The following is a 17125-nucleotide window of genomic DNA, read 5'->3' as shown; positions in this document are numbered from 1 at the left end:
AGTATCGATGGTATCGCAACGTCCCTACTGGTTAATAATTAATTCGGTTTCCGGAGAGGTAGGTCCAAGCTGAAGTCCATTCACTCCGTCACCAAATTCGCTGTTGCTACACCTCCTCTATACCCACACTAATGAGACAAAATCCACTACTATTAGAACTGTACGTATCGAATTAATTGTCTATCACCCAGAAGCCCTTGAATTTTATACAAAGGTTTGCCTGAAACCGCAACTTCCTAGTTCGTCAAAAACACGAGATATCTGCCTTTTCTAGGTGAAAAATTATAAGATTCTACGTGCTCTTTTAACCTAAGTACGGGTTCATGATAATAAAGTTGAAAAAGTGCCTACTGGTACCTCCCATATTTACGAAAATGTTATCATTAGTACCTAGTAATTTTTCCTGAAGAATGCGGGACTGATTGAATCAGAATTCCAGAACTATTTCCAAACAGGTTTTATTGGTGAATGATTTTGGTTGGTAAATGGCTGGGCAGTGCGCACCAGCAGTACACTCGTACTAGTTGGCATAGCTTAGACCCCAGTGTGGTCTACCTCCACGTGGTACCGACTGGGATACGAGCAACCAAGGGAAGATTGGTGAACCGGTGTGAACTTGGTCGTATGCTGACAGGGAAGGGGAAGCTGTTCTCCTCGGAGTGCAGCTTGCCTGAGCGTCTGTTTTCCATGTTAGGGGCGGCTAAACAGCATCTATTCCGAAGCGGACGGCTGAATTACGAAATGTGGTGTCGCGCCAGCTACACCCAAGACGGCAGCCCCTTCGCGAGACTAGGCATCCACAGCCCTAGTAAGGGAGCATGCCGAAATTAAATACGAACCGGAACAATCAGCAAGCACCTAGGCGACGAAATGAGGACGACGATTGGAAGCTTGGTGCATGGAACTGTAGATCGCTGAACACCCTGGGTGGCGAAAGAATTTGCTGGATCAGCTAGAACCCTACCACTTCGACATCGTTGCGCTCCAGGAGCTTTGCCGGAGTCGCGAGAAGGTACGGAGGATTTGTGGCCGCAGGGCACAGTACTACCAGAGCAGCGGCACAACCAATGAGCTGGGTACCGGTTTTATAGAGTTGGGCAAAATGCAGAGTGGCGTGATCAAGTTTACACTGCCCTCACGAAGGAAGACCCGATGTAGAGAAAGAAGCGTTCTACTCACAGCTGGAGAAACTCTACAATAGCTGCTCGCCTAGAGACATCAAGATCGTCATCGCGGACATGAATGCTCAGATCGGTAGGCAAGACATATACAACGACAACGGCAAGCGATGCATGGGCCGGTTCTTAACAGACATCACAGGCGTACGCACCTGTCGCCGTGCGGATATTGGCTCGGACCACTACCTAGTTGCGGTAACTTTGCGCTCAAAACTGTTGACCGTATACCACACGCGATATCGTCGAACCCCGCGGCTTAACATCAAGCAGCTCCGGAACCCACAGACTGCGGAGGAATACGCGCAACAGCTTGAAGCGGTACTACCTACAGCGGAGGGGCTTGGCGCATCGCCTCTCGAAGACGGCTGGTGGAGCATTCACACAGCTATCGGGGAAACCGCAACGACGACACTAGGTGTGGAAGCACCGAGTGGCAGAAACGACTGGTATGACGGGAAGGGAGAGACAGCGGTGAATGAGATGAACCCTGCCAGGTCAACGAGAGAGAACAAGGCCAATTATAAACGGGCACGGAACGACATGACCACGATTCTCAGACGAAAGAAGCGCCAGCAAGAGGATTGTGAACATGAGGAACTGGAGCAGTTGTGCCAGTTCTATGAGACGGTAAACTAGTCTCGCAGAGGCTATGTGCCGCAAACCGGCATGTGTAACGACGCGAATGGGAACCTTCTCACGGATGCCAGCGAGGTGGTCGACAGGTGGGAGGAGTACTTCGATGGACACCTGAAGGCGATACAGTAAACAGAAGCGGAGCAGAAACTGACCTAGGAGCACCAGCAGCGGATGACCGAATACCAGCCCCCGATGTAATGAAGGTCTTTGTGAGATCGGAAAGCTTAAAAACAACAAAGTCGCAGGCAAAGACGGACTGCCGAGCGAGCTCTTTAAACATGGGAGAGAGGCGCTGGCTAGAGCGCTGCTATGGGTCACGATTTTCACAAGGTCTGTTCAGCTTCTGGGTTTTGCGGATGACTTTGACATCATAACACGTAACTTTGCGAGGGCGGAGGAATTTTAGCCCGACTAAAAGCCGAAGCCGGACGGATCGGACTGCGAATAAATGCGTCGAAAACGAATGCAGGAGATAGTCAAAATAAGTAGGATAGGCAAAATTTTGATCTAATTTGAAATGCTGTAGCTTTGCCAAATGTTATTCGATTTTAATGATTCGAACACCATTGAACTGGAAAACTTTTAAGGTTTCATTCTCTGACCTTAGATCTGGCCTACGTCACCGGATGTAGGAAATATTCTTGAATTCCGGTAGGCATGTAGAACTTGCTAATTTTTGGATGGATTTGGTAATGGTTTACTTGATAAAAATGCTCATTTGCCTCATTGGCATAGATGACAAAATCATTTCTGAAGCGAATGGTTCATCAAGATCCGGAATCGGCCAAGAACTCATCGAGAAATGGCTATTTCTCATCCGAAAGTCCTCGGAGGAACCTGTAGTAGGAGGCATTCACATGTTTGCATCAAATATAGCGTGTGACTCCTCTCTTTTCAAGATTTTTCATCTGGAATCTTTCAAAAGACATACTTTTGAATATAGGCTTCATTGGCCACTTGCGGAACAATCTGTCGCATGCTATATTTTGATGCAGAAATGTAAATTCTCCCACTACGAGTTCCTTCGGGACATCCAGGTTGTTTCGGAAGTGGCCAATGAAGCCTATGTTTAAAAATATGTCTTTTGAGAGATTCCTGATGGAAAATCCTGAAGATAGAGGTATCACACGCTATATTTGATGCAAAAATAAAAAATGTCCCCTACCGCAGGTTTCTCTGAGGACTTCCTGACGAAAAATAGCCATTTCTCGATGAGTTCTTGGCCGATTCCGGATCTTGATGAACCATTCGCTTCAGAAATGATTTTGTCATCTATGCCAATGAGGCAAATGAGCATTTTTATCAAGTAAACCATTACCAAATCCATCCAAAAATTAGCAAGTTCTACATGCCTACCGGAATTCAAGAATATTTCCTACATCCGGTGACGTAGGCCAGATCTAAGGTCAGAGAATGAAACCTTAAAAGTTTTCCAGTTCAATGCTGGTCGAATTATCAAAATCGGATAACATTTGGCAAAGCTACAGTATTTCAAATTTCATCAAAATTTTGCCTATCCTACTTATTTTGACTATCCCCTGTACATGCGAGCGAGAAGCTCCAAGGAGAACAACATCAGCCTTCAAACTCAAGTCTCTGTAGGCTGCGATGAGCTTGAGGTGGTCGATGAGTTCGTGTATTTGGACTCACTGGTGACCGCCGACAATAACACCAGCAAAGAGATCCAGCGACGCATCCAGGCTGGAAATCGTGCCTACTTTTCACTTCGAAAGACTTCACGTGGAGTGCGACGACCCACGAAGTTGACGATGTACAAAACCCTGATAAAACCGGTAGTCCTCTACGAAATCGAAACAACCACGCTTCTCGCGGAGGACCGTAACGCCCTTGGAGTTTTCGAACGGAAGGTGCTGCAGATTATCTAAGGTGGAGTATAGACGGACGACGGAGAATGGTGACGGCGCATGAACCACGAGCGGAGAGATTCCATTGTACACCTGGCGAAAGTCAATAGATTGCGGTGCGCCGGTCACGTCGTAACGATGCCGGACGACAACTCTGCGAAATCACTTCTCTTCAGCAACCCTGCCAGCATCAGAAATAGAGGGGCGCAGCGGGCACGATGACTCGACCGGATCGAAGGAGACTTTCGGGTGATAAGACGTCTGGGACACAGGCGAAACACAGCACAAAACCGAGCAACATGGCAACAACGTAATATAACAAAACAGGTAACTTTTAATAAGTGAGTTTTAAACCTCGATTTGACTGTTCGTAACTTTTCTATCTGAAAATAATGGGGTTAACTATAGAAGATCAATTCTAATCTCTACTAGACTGCCGAATACTGATGAAATATATTATCTTCATTGGTTCATTATTCATAAAAAAATGACTAGGACTCCATCTTTACGAACCGCTCTAATTTCTTTTACCAAGCTTAGTTTAAGTTTGTTTGCTTTTACCGAGGCTGTGACGAAAAACAAAACCAGTAAAGTGTTTGATGGAAATCATATACCGATTTCCGTTTCAATAAGCTCAAAAAAAGCACTTAGCGGAATTTACAGAATGAACCAGTAGAATAAACAACAGATATTTATTCTACAAGCTAGACAAAAGAAACTTTTTGAACTGAGGGAATCAATAGATTGTTTTCGTTGAACAGAGAACTGATACAACTTTTAAAAAAATTCAATGACGAATTTCGTAGCGAAAACTCATTTGCGACTGCACACTTTTTTCGAAGCTCTAAGCCTACACCGTCCGAAAAAAAGATCAAGTGAAAAAAATGCGAGCTGTCTTGCACCAAACCGAATCCCATTTTTGTACCGAGCGCAAGGCACTCCTTACTTTTCGACACGGAACGCTATCTAGTAATCAATCACGCAAGCATGTTGCTGTACTTAGAATTTTCCGTTTTCCGATTTGCAGCATTCCGGAACCGACTCCTTCTACCATGACGGCGCTGCACCAGTTCGGCGAGGAGATGCTCAAACTATCGCGTGGGTTAGAATCGGTTACCAGTGGGTGCCGCAACGCCAGCGGAACCACTCCGAGTCTGGTGGCAAAAACTGTCGACGCTGCCAGTGGCTCAATGGCGGGACAAAGTGCACCAGCGGCCGCAAACGACGGAAACGGGTTCGACGGGGGCGGTGGATCGACTGCCGATGCCAAAAACTCTTCGGCTAGGTATGTACATGTTAACACGACGCTATACATTAACACCAAACAGGTAACACTTTTGTACATATAGAACATGGGAACTTTTTTTCGAGAGTTTTGTGTAAATATAGTGCACTGTCGAGTTCACGAGCGTCAGCAGCGCACAGCATTATAGAGTTTTTCAAAACAACAGTGCTAGTAAGTGCATAGACGTGTGGGTTGGTTGCATGTCGGGCTGCTTCCTCACATTAGTTTCTTCGGGAGAAACTTACGATAAGCTGCCAAAGCTGTTATGTTGTGCTCGTTAATTGAATATTCGATAAGATTTGGGAAAATGTACCTTTTGTGAGTCAGTATACTTCAACTTTGCAACAATGATAGTAGTGTTTTCGCTATATGGAGTCCATGTATTGTATACTGGTTCAAATATGTATATATTGTTGATTGTGGTTCGAAGCGAGGATATCATGTTCATGGTTAGAAGAATAACAGACAGTGACTCCGATAAACAAATTGTAAAGTAGGTAAAACAAGGGCAGGAATTTGGTATACCTACTCAATATGGCACAAAATGAACATCAGAAACATAATATCATAAAAGTGGAAAAATAATTAAATAGAAATAGTTCTTATAATTAAAAAAACATCATCAAAATAATCAGGATTTATTGAATTATAACTCCGCAATGATATAGAAATCTTCTCCTAAAGCGAAAACGATTGCAATTATGTGTTGTGGTGAAGGTCACAATTCAATCAGGCAATAAATCGCCCTCGTTCCGGCGAAATACAGACGATTATCGGTCGACCCATCTCCAGTCCCGTTCCAATATATGTCAGCACCCGATGGCACCCGACATTCTTCGTCCCTGAGAAAGGGCGGCGAACAGCAAGAATGCAGCACTCAAAAATACAGCCAAATCAAACTATCCGGAATGATCCAATAACTGTCAACCGATGGGATACTTGCTCTGTTCACTCCTTCGTCGTCGTCATCGGTATTGCTACTGGCATTTATGGAACGTATTTCCAGCTTCGCTACACATCGTAAACTCTCGTTCGCTTTTGGGAGTTTCGCCATTCTTGCCATGGAAGAGCTATAATTTCGCGAATGGTTTTCTTTTGTTTGGGAATAACAAAATGATGTCACATAGTTCCGATGACTTAGTTTCCAAAACGGAGCAATGATCTGTGTTAATTCTCAGCAAAAGTGTAGAAAATTCGAAACGTTTCAACGTTTCAAACAAAAATAACTCACTAAGCAATGGTGTAATAGGTGAATATGTTTTTGAATTGAATATTTTGTTAAAAAGTTATGCATACAAATATTCTTTCAATGAAGACACTAGAAACCTGAACACCGATTGCATGGACGAAAAGCTCACGCTCACCGTTAGGTGAGTTGAGTTCCGTTTTTTTTTTTGCTTGTATCACAATGCATCGATTTGGAGCCTAGATCTGAAATGTTCAATTTAGAAAGTGGTGAAAAACGAAAAAAAAATCGATTTCTACTGTAAGCTCTTTTCCATGTTGCATATGTCGGAGCGGGGATTTATCTCTATTTTCGATTGTCATGATATTTGATCCCACTAGCGGATTTTCTACCAATATTTTTGAATTCATTGCTATTTCGGAACGACACACTAACTGAATGTTGAACACTGAAACTGTTGAAAATGAACAAAAGGCTACGTCGATTTTATCCAGATTTTTTTTAATTTTAACAGAACATAAATGTTGAGCTCGATTAAATATTTCGTGGATATTTCGCCTTTTACTGATCTAAGAATAAATCTGTTCTTTATCGTTTTCTCTGTCAGAACTTGTTTTCAGATTGTAAAACTAAGTTATCAAACTTTAACAATGAGCAATTAAAGTTACCAATCGAGGGACACTATTCCAATCACTCCGAACCTATTTTAAACAGTTTCCATCTGTTTTGCAGGCGTTTTTTTGCAGCACCCGAAGTGACTCCTGAATGGCTGCAATATCTCTATTTGTTTCAAATGCTGTTTTTCACGGATTTCTTTGTGATTAACGGTATTTTTAATATTCGACAGCTGACAGCTAGACAATCAAAGTTTTCGTTTCCACCATTGAAATTGTCGATATTGATCAAAAAGCAGGAGTTTGAGGCCTGTTTGCTGCTACTGATTAAAATAGGCGCTACTGTTTAAGCCGTTCATTACCCTAGTAGTAGTTTATATAGTTCATATTGATGAACACAGGGGCATCAAGGTGTCCAACTGTTTTTAAAAATGTTGTATTTCGAGCAATTGTTGTTTTTCTATTGATAATTTTTTTTAATTTGTCATTAGGCTCTCCACAACGGCACGTTGTTTCAAAAAGGAATAAAAGAGCTTTCAATTGAAGTATAAGTAATACAAGATATACAGGGGTTGTATGAAATGGTGACGTGGGACTAAACAATATAATTAGAATTTTTATTACGAAGGTTACAAAGTCCGCAGACAGAATCAATGAGTTTGTACAGTAACTTACGGTTTTTTATTTCTAGCCTTCTGTTTGAATCCTTTTTTAAAAATATATTTTACAACGCTCAAACGAATTTTGTTACCGTAAGGGAAAATGAGCCGGCAGTGTTTTTTGCTTTTTTTTAAACAACATTTATTGGACACGCCACAAGCGTATCGTTGTTGTTGAAAAACCACTAAGAATTTCTCCTAATGCGTCTGAATCAGAACTAATTCTATTGTCTCGAAACCCAACAATACTTACATTATTAAATTGAATGATTTTTTCTTATTTAACTCTGATTAAAACATATTATGAATCTTACTCTGAAAATCCGGAGTGATTTGCGATAAGGGCGCAACTAACAAGAGATAAACTTTGAGGGATATCAGTTTGAAAATGTGCAAGTACATTTTCAAATCGTAATTTCAAAGGAAGTGACTAACATTAACATCAATACCAAAAATCGACGTAGAATAAACCTGGTTTTTAGTTTCCTAGCAATGCTACATTAAATTTGTGCGTTTATGGCTTAAATCTGCGCTTTTCTTCTAACCTTTTCCTAATGAGCCTTAAAGCATTCTGACAACGAGATTCGCCCACCTCTATTTCGCCTTAAAGCATTCTGACAACGAGATACGCCCATCTTTCTTTCGCCTTGTTTTTATTTTTTCTTCAGTTGCGCCTCTTTAAATGCGCCTTTGTTTTGAAAACAAAAGTTGATCCGCCCTTTACTGTCGCCTGTTTACGGAATGTTTCGCAAATAAGCCCGTTGCTTCAAAACAATGTAAAGGGCCTAGTTCCAAAGTATCTTATGTTTTGGGTAAACTGTTTTATCGCCCTTTACTAAAAACTTGATTTAAATAACTTTATCGATTTATCCAAAAGAAAGGATTCTTGCCATGAATTGTGTGAGTCTTTTCGAAACCAATGGTGTAATAAAACGATTTGTTTACATTTTGTTAGTTGCGCCCTAAACGCGAATCAATCCGGAAATAACTTCGAAACCGTTTCATAGGCACACTAATACAAAAACATTTGAAGATATGTCAAACAAAGTCAAACAATTTCATTCGCCTTATTACGAAGGTAGCTTTTATACCTATGTTACATGTTGACTTCAGAGCCGGATTTACGATTGTGGGGGCCCGGGGCCCAGTTTACAGTGGGGCCCCAAAATAAAATAAAACCGTTTTTTTATCGTACAAGTTAAAAACATTTATTTGTTATTGAAAAGTTACCAAAAATTTGCTAGAATTTTTTCTTACGAGTTTTTTTTTGCAGAGAACTTATTGATTGAATAATCAACATTCAACTCCTTCAGAATATTGTACTCTCAACTTAACAATGCAAAGTTTGACAGCCTTTCATTCTTCATAGTCGTACGCAACCTATTTTCTATCAGTTTCATCTTCGAAAAAGACCTTACTCCAGTTGCGTTCGAGATCATTAGGCTCAAATAAATCCTTAAATAAAATAGTTTTTGCAAGGTACTAACGAGTTTTCAATTTTTTTCTTCATGTAATCTTCTTTTTTGAGCTCCACTTTGATATATGCGGGGTTTTGTGACGATCGTTCATTATGAACAAATGTAATAATAAATTCGGTTCTTGCTCACTGTTTACAGCCAGATCTAACTGTCGAATGATTTGGACCAGAGGTGCCAGATGTTTTCGAAAGATGTCTGCAACTGCTCGAAATCCGGAAATTTTATCTTGATATCTGAAAAAAAAAAGCCTACCGCAATTAGAAAAAAATGCCATCCACACACAATTTGAGAATGACTGCGCATATATAAGGCTACGCTGGCAATAATCTACAGAAACTAGAAAAAAACTACACACATATGCAGGTCAATAAAATCTGCACACGGACTCTGAAAATCTGCATTTTGCAACGCAAATCTAGTATCCCTGAGTCGGACAAGTAAACTTATTTTCGGAATCAACAGCAATGCATTGTGTTGATCTCCCATGCGCGCTGGTTCTATTCAAATGGTGTGTTAATGTGTATCATTCCAAGAGAATCGAAGGTGAACTCTTATGGATGTAGTTGTGATATTAACGATCGCGAAAAAAGATAACACTGAAGGAAAGTTTCAGATTGAAATGGTTGTTCAAATTTTTTTGCTGTAAATTGAATTTTTGATTGAATCTCATTTTCGATAGAGAAAAGAACTTTTTCTCGTTTTGTGAGGGCCTCAAAAATACGAAGGCTCGGGGCCCGGGCCCCCTGGGCTCCCCTCAAATCCGGCTCTGGTTGAGTTAAAAATAAAAAAAATCATCTAACAATATGTAAAAATGTAAAAATAGATTCCGAAGAAATCTTAGTAAATGGACAAAAAAATTACAAGGATTCACCGGCTTTTACTTTTCTATAAATTTATATTTTTAAGAGTTCACTCTTTCGATATTATGCCGTTCATGATTATTTGGTGAACATCGGAGATAAAATAAAAATGAAAATAATTTATATCATTTAACCATCGCAGCAATGATTAAGTCTTATTGAGCTTTTTATGGTATTTATGGTAACCATATTCATGAGATAAACTGTTAATTACCATCAGCAGCAGAATTGCAGTTTTTCCTTGATTTCAAACGAATAGGATTCGTGTACAGCTGCAACGATAGAACAGTTTTACCTGTACTATAGGGTACAGTTGTCTATATCAGCATATTTTCTTCCAAGACATCAGTTTTTTAAGTTCCAAAACCAGGTTAGCAATTTGTTTATATAGAGAAGTGTTTCAAAATTTTCGCGAAACCCTTACCTTCGAGACGGCAAATTGGTCTAAGTTGAAATTGTATACTAAAATAATTAAAATAATATAAATAAAAATTATATTAAAATTATACATATTACAACATTTATCCACCCAACAACATATTTGTTATTATTATCCATCATGTGGTTATGCTGTTATTATAGTTCGAAATTTACCGGAAACCGAAGTATCCCAAGTCAAAATATTGGCACAACCTTGGATTTCGCCACAATCCTGGATCTCACCGCCATCTTGGATGTCACCGCAAATAGGCTGTCTGTCTGTCTGTCTGTCTGTCTGTCTGTCTGTCTGTCTGTCTGTCTGTCTGTCTGTCTGTCTGTCTGTCTGTCTGTCTGTCTGTCTGTCTGTCTGTCTGTCTGTCTGTCTGTCTGTCTGTCTGTCTGTCTGTCTGTCTGTCTGTCTGTCTGTCTGTCTGTCTGTCTGTCTGTCTGTCTGTCTGTCTGTCTGTCTGTCTGTCTGTCTGTCTGTCTGTCTGTCTGTCTGTCTGTCTGTCTGTCTGTCTGTCTGTCTGTCTGTCTGTCTGTCTGTCTGTCTGTCTGTCTGCCTGTCTGTCTGTCTGTCTGTCTGTCTGTCTGTCTGTCTGTCTGTCTGTCTGTCTGTCTGTCTGTCTGTCTGTCTGTCTGTCTGTCTGTCTGTCTGTCTGCCTGTCTGTCTGTCTGTCTGTCTGTCTGTCTGTCTGCCTGTCTGTCTGTCTGTCTGTCTGTCTGTCTGTCTGTCTGTCTGTCTGTCTGTCTGTCTGTCTGTCTGTCTGTCTGTCTGTCTGTCTGTCTGTCTGTCTGTCTGTCTGTCTGTCTGTCTGTCTGTCTGTCTGTCTGTCTGTCTGTCTGTCTGTCTGTCTGTCTGTCTGTCTGTCTGTCTGTCTGTCTGTCTGTCTGTCTGTCTGTCTGTCTGTCTGTCTGTCTGTCTGTCTGTCTGTCTGTCTGTCTGTCTGTCTGTCTGTCTGTCTGTCTGTCTGTCTGTCTGTCTGTCTGTCTGTCTGTCTGTCTGTCTGTCTGTCTGTCTGTCTGTCTGTCTGTCTGTCTGTCTGTCTGTCTGTCTGTCTGTCTGTCTGTCTGTCTGTCTGTCTGTCTGTCTGTCTGTCTGTCTGTCTGTCTGTCTGTCTGTCTGTCTGTCTGTCTGTCTGTCTGTCTGTCTGTCTGTCTGTCTGTCTGTCTGTCTGTCTGTCTGTCTGTCTGTCTGTCTGTCTGTCTGTCTGTCTGTCTGTCTGTCTGTCTGTCTGTCTGTCTGTCTGTCTGTCTGTCTGTCTGTCTGTCTGTCTGTCTGTCTGTCTGTCTGTCTGTCTGTCTGTCTGTCTGTCTGTCTGTCTGTCTGTCTGTCTGTCTGTCTGTCTGTCTGTCTGTCTGTCTGTCTGTCTGTCTGTCTGTCTGTCTGTCTGTCTGTCTGTCTGTCTGTCTGTCTGTCTGTCTGTCTGTCTGTCTGTCTGTCTGTCTGTCTGTCTGTCTGTCTGTCTGTCTGTCTGTCTGTCTGTCTGTCTGTCTGTCTGTCTGTCTGTCTGTCTGTCTGTCTGTCTGTCTGTCTGTCTGTCTGTCTGTCTGTCTGTCTGTCTGTCTGTCTGTCTGTCTGTCTGTCTGTCTGTCTGTCTGTCTGTCTGTCTGTCTGTCTGTCTGTCTGTCTGTCTGTCTGTCTGTCTGTCTGTCTGTCTGTCTGTCTGTCTGTCTGTCTGTCTGTCTGTCTGTCTGTCTGTCTGTCTGTCTGTCTGTCTGTCTGTCTGTCTGTCTGTCTGTCTGTCTGTCTGTCTGTCTGTCTGTCTGTCTGTCTGTCTGTCTGTCTGTCTGTCTGTCTGTCTGTCTGTCTGTCTGTCTGTCTGTCTGTCTGTCTGTCTGTCTGTCTGTCTGTCTGTCTGTCTGTCTGTCTGTCTGTCTGTCTGTCTGTCTGTCTGTCTGTCTGTCTGTCTGTCTGTCTGTCTGTCTGTCTGTCTGTCTGTCTGTCTGTCTGTCTGTCTGTCTGTCTGTCTGTCTGTCTGTCTGTCTGTCTGTCTGTCTGTCTGTCTGTCTGTCTGTCTGTCTGTCTGTCTGTCTGTCTGTCTGTCTGTCTGTCTGTCTGTCTGTCTGTCTGTCTGTCTGTCTGTCTGTCTGTCTGTCTGTCTGTCTGTCTGTCTGTCTGTCTGTCTGTCTGTCTGTCTGTCTGTCTGTCTGTCTGTCTGTCTGTCTGTCTGTCTGTCTGTCTGTCTGTCTGTCTGTCTGTCTGTCTGTCTGTCTGTCTGTCTGTCTGTCTGTCTGTCTGTCTGTCTGTCTGTCTGTCTGTCTGTCTGTCTGTCTGTCTGTCTGTCTGTCTGTCTGTCTGTCTGTCTGTCTGTCTGTCTGTCTGTCTGTCTGTCTGTCTGTCTGTCTGTCTGTCTGTCTGTCTGTCTGTCTGTCTGTCTGTCTGTCTGTCTGTCTGTCTGTCTGTCTGTCTGTCTGTCTGTCTGTCTGTCTGTCTGTCTGTCTGTCTGTCTGTCTGTCTGTCTGTCTGTCTGTCTGTCTGTCTGTCTGTCTGTCTGTCTGTCTGTCTGTCTGTCTGTCTGTCTGTCTGTCTGTCTGTCTGTCTGTCTGTCTGTCTGTCTGTCTGTCTGTCTGTCTGTCTGTCTGTCTGTCTGTCTGTCTGTCTGTCTGTCTGTCTGTCTGTCTGTCTGTCTGTCTGTCTGTCTGTCTGTCTGTCTGTCTGTCTGTCTGTCTGTCTGTCTGTCTGTCTGTCTGTCTGTCTGTCTGTCTGTCTGTCTGTCTGTCTGTCTGTCTGTCTGTCTGTCTGTCTGTCTGTCTGTCTGTCTGTCTGTCTGTCTGTCTGTCTGTCTGTCTGTCTGTCTGTCTGTCTGTCTGTCTGTCTGTCTGTCTGTCTGTCTGTCTGTCTGTCTGTCTGTCTGTCTGTCTGTCTGTCTGTCTGTCTGTCTGTCTGTCTGTCTGTCTGTCTGTCTGTCTGTCTGTCTGTCTGTCTGTCTGTCTGTCTGTCTGTCTGTCTGTCTGTCTGTCTGTCTGTCTGTCTGTCTGTCTGTCTGTCTGTCTGTCTGTCTGTCTGTCTGTCTGTCTGTCTGTCTGTCTGTCTGTCTGTCTGTCTGTCTGTCTGTCTGTCTGTCTGTCTGTCTGTCTGTCTGTCTGTCTGTCTGTCTGTCTGTCTGTCTGTCTGTCTGTCTGTCTGTCTGTCTGTCTGTCTGTCTGTCTGTCTGTCTGTCTGTCTGTCTGTCTGTCTGTCTGTCTGTCTGTCTGTCTGTCTGTCTGTCTGTCTGTCTGTCTGTCTGTCTGTCTGTCTGTCTGTCTGTCTGTCTGTCTGTCTGTCTGTCTGTCTGTCTGTCTGTCTGTCTGTCTGTCTGTCTGTCTGTCTGTCTGTCTGTCTGTCTGTCTGTCTGTCTGTCTGTCTGTCTGTCTGTCTGTCTGTCTGTCTGTCTGTCTGTCTGTCTGTCTGTCTGTCTGTCTGTCCTATTCCGATCAAAATTACTTACTTTTTTTAAGGGGGGGGGAGAGAAATTACTTACTGATTATTACAAATTATAGCAAGTTTTGTAAGGTTATTGGCAGAAAAAAATCAGAATTTGTTAGAATGTACAATGTTTTGCTAATTGAATAATAAATTTTGTTGTAAATATGTTTTGATGAACCACCTTTTTGAATATTCAAGTGTATGACAACAGAATTTGATATATTTCTGTACTTTTCATCACTCTGGCATATCAAGAATATTACAGGCTTTGTTGTTTCTATCAAGTTCAGTTATATTTGTGTTGCCTGTTTGTTAAAATCGTTTGATCGGGGAACCATTATCATTTAATTCGGTACATGGAGAATATTATCTATCTTTTGAACGTAAGCTGGGAGAGGATGGAGTGTAGGAATAGTGAATTTGTTCATTTCAAATTCTTGAACAGCAATCACTCTGCAAAGTTATATATTTATGTAGGTTCTTGAATACTAGATATATGCCTGTGACTGACGTTGGTTACAAAATCAAACCATTTTGAACCCTTAAATCAAAACCAATGAACAGATCATCGTGAAAAAATGAACTAAGGAGTGATTCTGTGCAATCAGCTTTCTATGTTTGCAGGGGTGAACAAGATGGAGTTAGAATAAAATTCGTTGAAACAAAGTTCATTCTATCTTAGTAGTGTTGTTGAGAGAAAGAAGTGTGGAATAATGTGTGCTCTTCAAGATGTAAAATTTATCTATTATTTATCGTCTTATTCATGTCATGTTACGTCATATTTTGTCATATTATGTCATGAAATATAAAGCAATTTTGAAAAAAAAATAAGACTGCACGGTATCACCTTAATTGCAAATACACAATATAACCGATTTGTTTTTTCGTGCGAAAAATACATGTACACAAAAGTCGCTTTTTACGCGGGGGATAAAAAAAACGCGTAAATTCCAGAATCCGCGTATAAAAACCGCGTAAATTCCGGAATCCGCGTAAAAAAACCGGCCAAAAAAGCGACCTTAGTGTATTGATGAAATAGTAATCAAATCACAGCTAATTTACGTGGCGCGATTAGTGAATATCTGCCTTTATGTGAATGAGTTTTCAATAAATTCAATAAATTGTATTCGAAATTTACACACAGCAATTATTTAAGTACTGGAATATTTTCTTTATATTATATTTCCTATATCCCATGTACGTTAAATGTATTTGTTAGAGATTTGACAGAAAGAAGAAATTTGGACAAAAATAATTCAAGATATTAGTTGTCTTTTTTGATATACTTGATGGTATTTTTGGCATATTTGATAGTTAACAGTTTTCTTTGTGACATAGCAAAATTATAAGAAAAGAAATTTTATTTCTAATTTAGTTTAAAACATAAATTATCCGATAAACCCCACCTGGAATTGTCTTTCCATTTCCCGGCCGGAAGTTCCGCACACGAGTATAATACAATCAACGTAAACAAAACGATAGGAAAAACTTCAAATCAACAAACCATTTTTCTCTTTTTTTCACCGTAGGAAGAAGCTACCACTGGCAGCACCATCCAAGCCGCCGCAGCTGACGAAACGCCGTAGCTCGACAACGGCCTGGATCAACCGTCGCAATTCGGCCACCCCGCTGTCGTCTGTCGTGCGGAAGCGTTTCCGTAGTCTTCCGTTTGCGGTTTCGCCTCCGGACGGGACCGGTCCCGAAATAACGGTGAATGATCTGCTCAGGCAGGAAGCGGACCGCCGCTGCCGGGAGGAGGCCTTGACAAGAAAAAACACTCAAGAAGAGGACACGCCTCAGGCAACTAGCGAGAATGATGACATCAGCAGCAGAAGTTATAGCGAAACGAGTGATGGGGTTTCCGTGAATCCGCTCCGGTTGCCTCCTCCCTGCAAGTGTCCCTATTTTGGCGAGGCCGGAAACAAGCTTAAATGCGAAGGTATACGACCAGCCGAGATAAAAATAGTTAAAACAAGTTCAAATTATAGTTCAATTTCCAATCTGGAAACGCAAATCAACAGCAATATATCGATTTCGTCCCAACCGACGCGATCCACATCTAGCAGTTTGTCGACTTTACCGGCATTTTCGCTGGTGTCGCCAAACAGGAAGTACAACAATCTTAAAAGTGTATCCGTGGTAACTTGGGATTCTCGTAGACATCAAAGGCGGGGATCCAGCTTTGGAGGTGCTCGGACCTCATTGCTGCTAACTCCAACCAAACCGAGTACATCCAGTACCACCTCGCTGCGTCGTTCTGCAACACTGAGACATCAGAATGAAGGTACGCCATCAATCGTGATCACCGGTGGTGATATGCAAAAGAGTCAAAGAAACACATCTTCACCGTGTTTAATTCAGCGACAAACAACAATTCGGTCGCATCATTCGCGTAATTCCAGTGTCATTTCACGAAATTCGTCACGACATGGTCGAATCATACGTCTGGAGCAGAAGGCTACCAAAGTGCTGGGAGTGGTCTTCTTCACGTTCGTCGTACTTTGGGCACCGTTTTTCGTGCTAAACTTGCTGCCCAGCCTGTGCAAAGAGTGCGAGGAAAGCGTCAATCACTGGGTGTTCGAGTTTGTCACTTGGCTCGGGTACGCCAGCAGTATGGTCAATCCAATCTTCTACACCATTTTCAACAAGGCGTTCCGAGATGCCTTCAAAAAGGTGCTGCTCTGTCGGTACGGCAGCTCAAAGCCAGCCTGGCAACCCTGTAGCTAGCATACGATTGTGGGCCGCCCGGTTGCCAATGAACCGGTTTAACGGTGCAATTTTTGGTTTTTCTCGACATTACCAACTAGAGGCAGCGTCTTGCTAAAAGGTGTTTTATTTTCTACACACAAACCGTAGATGGTAACTTTAATAAGATGGGCAAAAATAAAATTAAAGAAATTCATGTTTCTAAGAAAATATATGTTTGTACTGGCGGTAGAATTTTTGTTTTGTTTTTACTCTGGCCTAGTTATGACGAACACTTTCAGGGTCAAATTCTACTGAAAAATCAATATTTTATAAAGGCTGTCTTTCGTGAACTGGTAAGTATTGCATGACTGTGTCGAGGAAATTGAGCTATATTATAAGCCATGATCTGGTTTCCTGATTTCTGGCACAAAAACCTGGTGTTTTCGGTTGATCACTGCAATCTTATCATATCTCTACGGTTGATTGCGTAACACAACGAACAATTTTCAAAACTGCGCTTTTTTTAAATACTATACCTTCAGTTGAATTATGTTACTCAATGTATGTGCATGACTGGCATGCAATATACAGAAAATTAATGTTGATGTACAAAGAAAAGCGTTGTATAATAATAATCCTATAACAAACAACGGTCATCTCAGGTTTTTTTCAAATGAGGTTTTTTGCGTAGTCTCCTAAAACTCTTCTGAATAAATTAAAGTTGGCACTCTTCATGAAAAAGAGTTTTACTATCAAAAACTTTTTCATGTCTATGACACAATTTAAACATGAAACAGTGTTGGACATGAAAAAAAAATGTTAGAAAAACTTTTTTACTGAGAATGTC

The 17125-nt window shown here is 41.9% G+C and overlaps 1 protein-coding gene across 1 annotated transcript in view; it reads left to right on the top strand.

The window, feature by feature from the left end:
* LOC129727187 (uncharacterized) overlaps nucleotides 1–16530 on the top strand; it is a 280609-nt gene extending 264079 nt beyond the window's left edge. Inside the window, exons 6-7 of the mRNA XM_055684744.1 lie at nucleotides 4707–4964; nucleotides 15120–16530. Coding sequence (XP_055540719.1) covers nucleotides 4707–4964; nucleotides 15120–16317 — 1456 coding nt within the window. The 3' untranslated portion in view covers nucleotides 16318–16530. The remainder of the gene's footprint in view (nucleotides 1–4706; nucleotides 4965–15119) is intronic.
* The last annotated feature ends 595 nt before the right edge of the window (nucleotides 16531–17125 follow it).

This window comes from Wyeomyia smithii, chromosome 3, assembly GCF_029784165.1.
Source record: "Wyeomyia smithii strain HCP4-BCI-WySm-NY-G18 chromosome 3, ASM2978416v1, whole genome shotgun sequence".
In the NCBI taxonomy this organism is placed as follows: domain Eukaryota; kingdom Metazoa; phylum Arthropoda; class Insecta; order Diptera; family Culicidae; genus Wyeomyia; species Wyeomyia smithii.
Note: the sequence above shows the minus strand (reverse complement) of the source record. Positions and strands in the feature narration are given on the sequence as shown.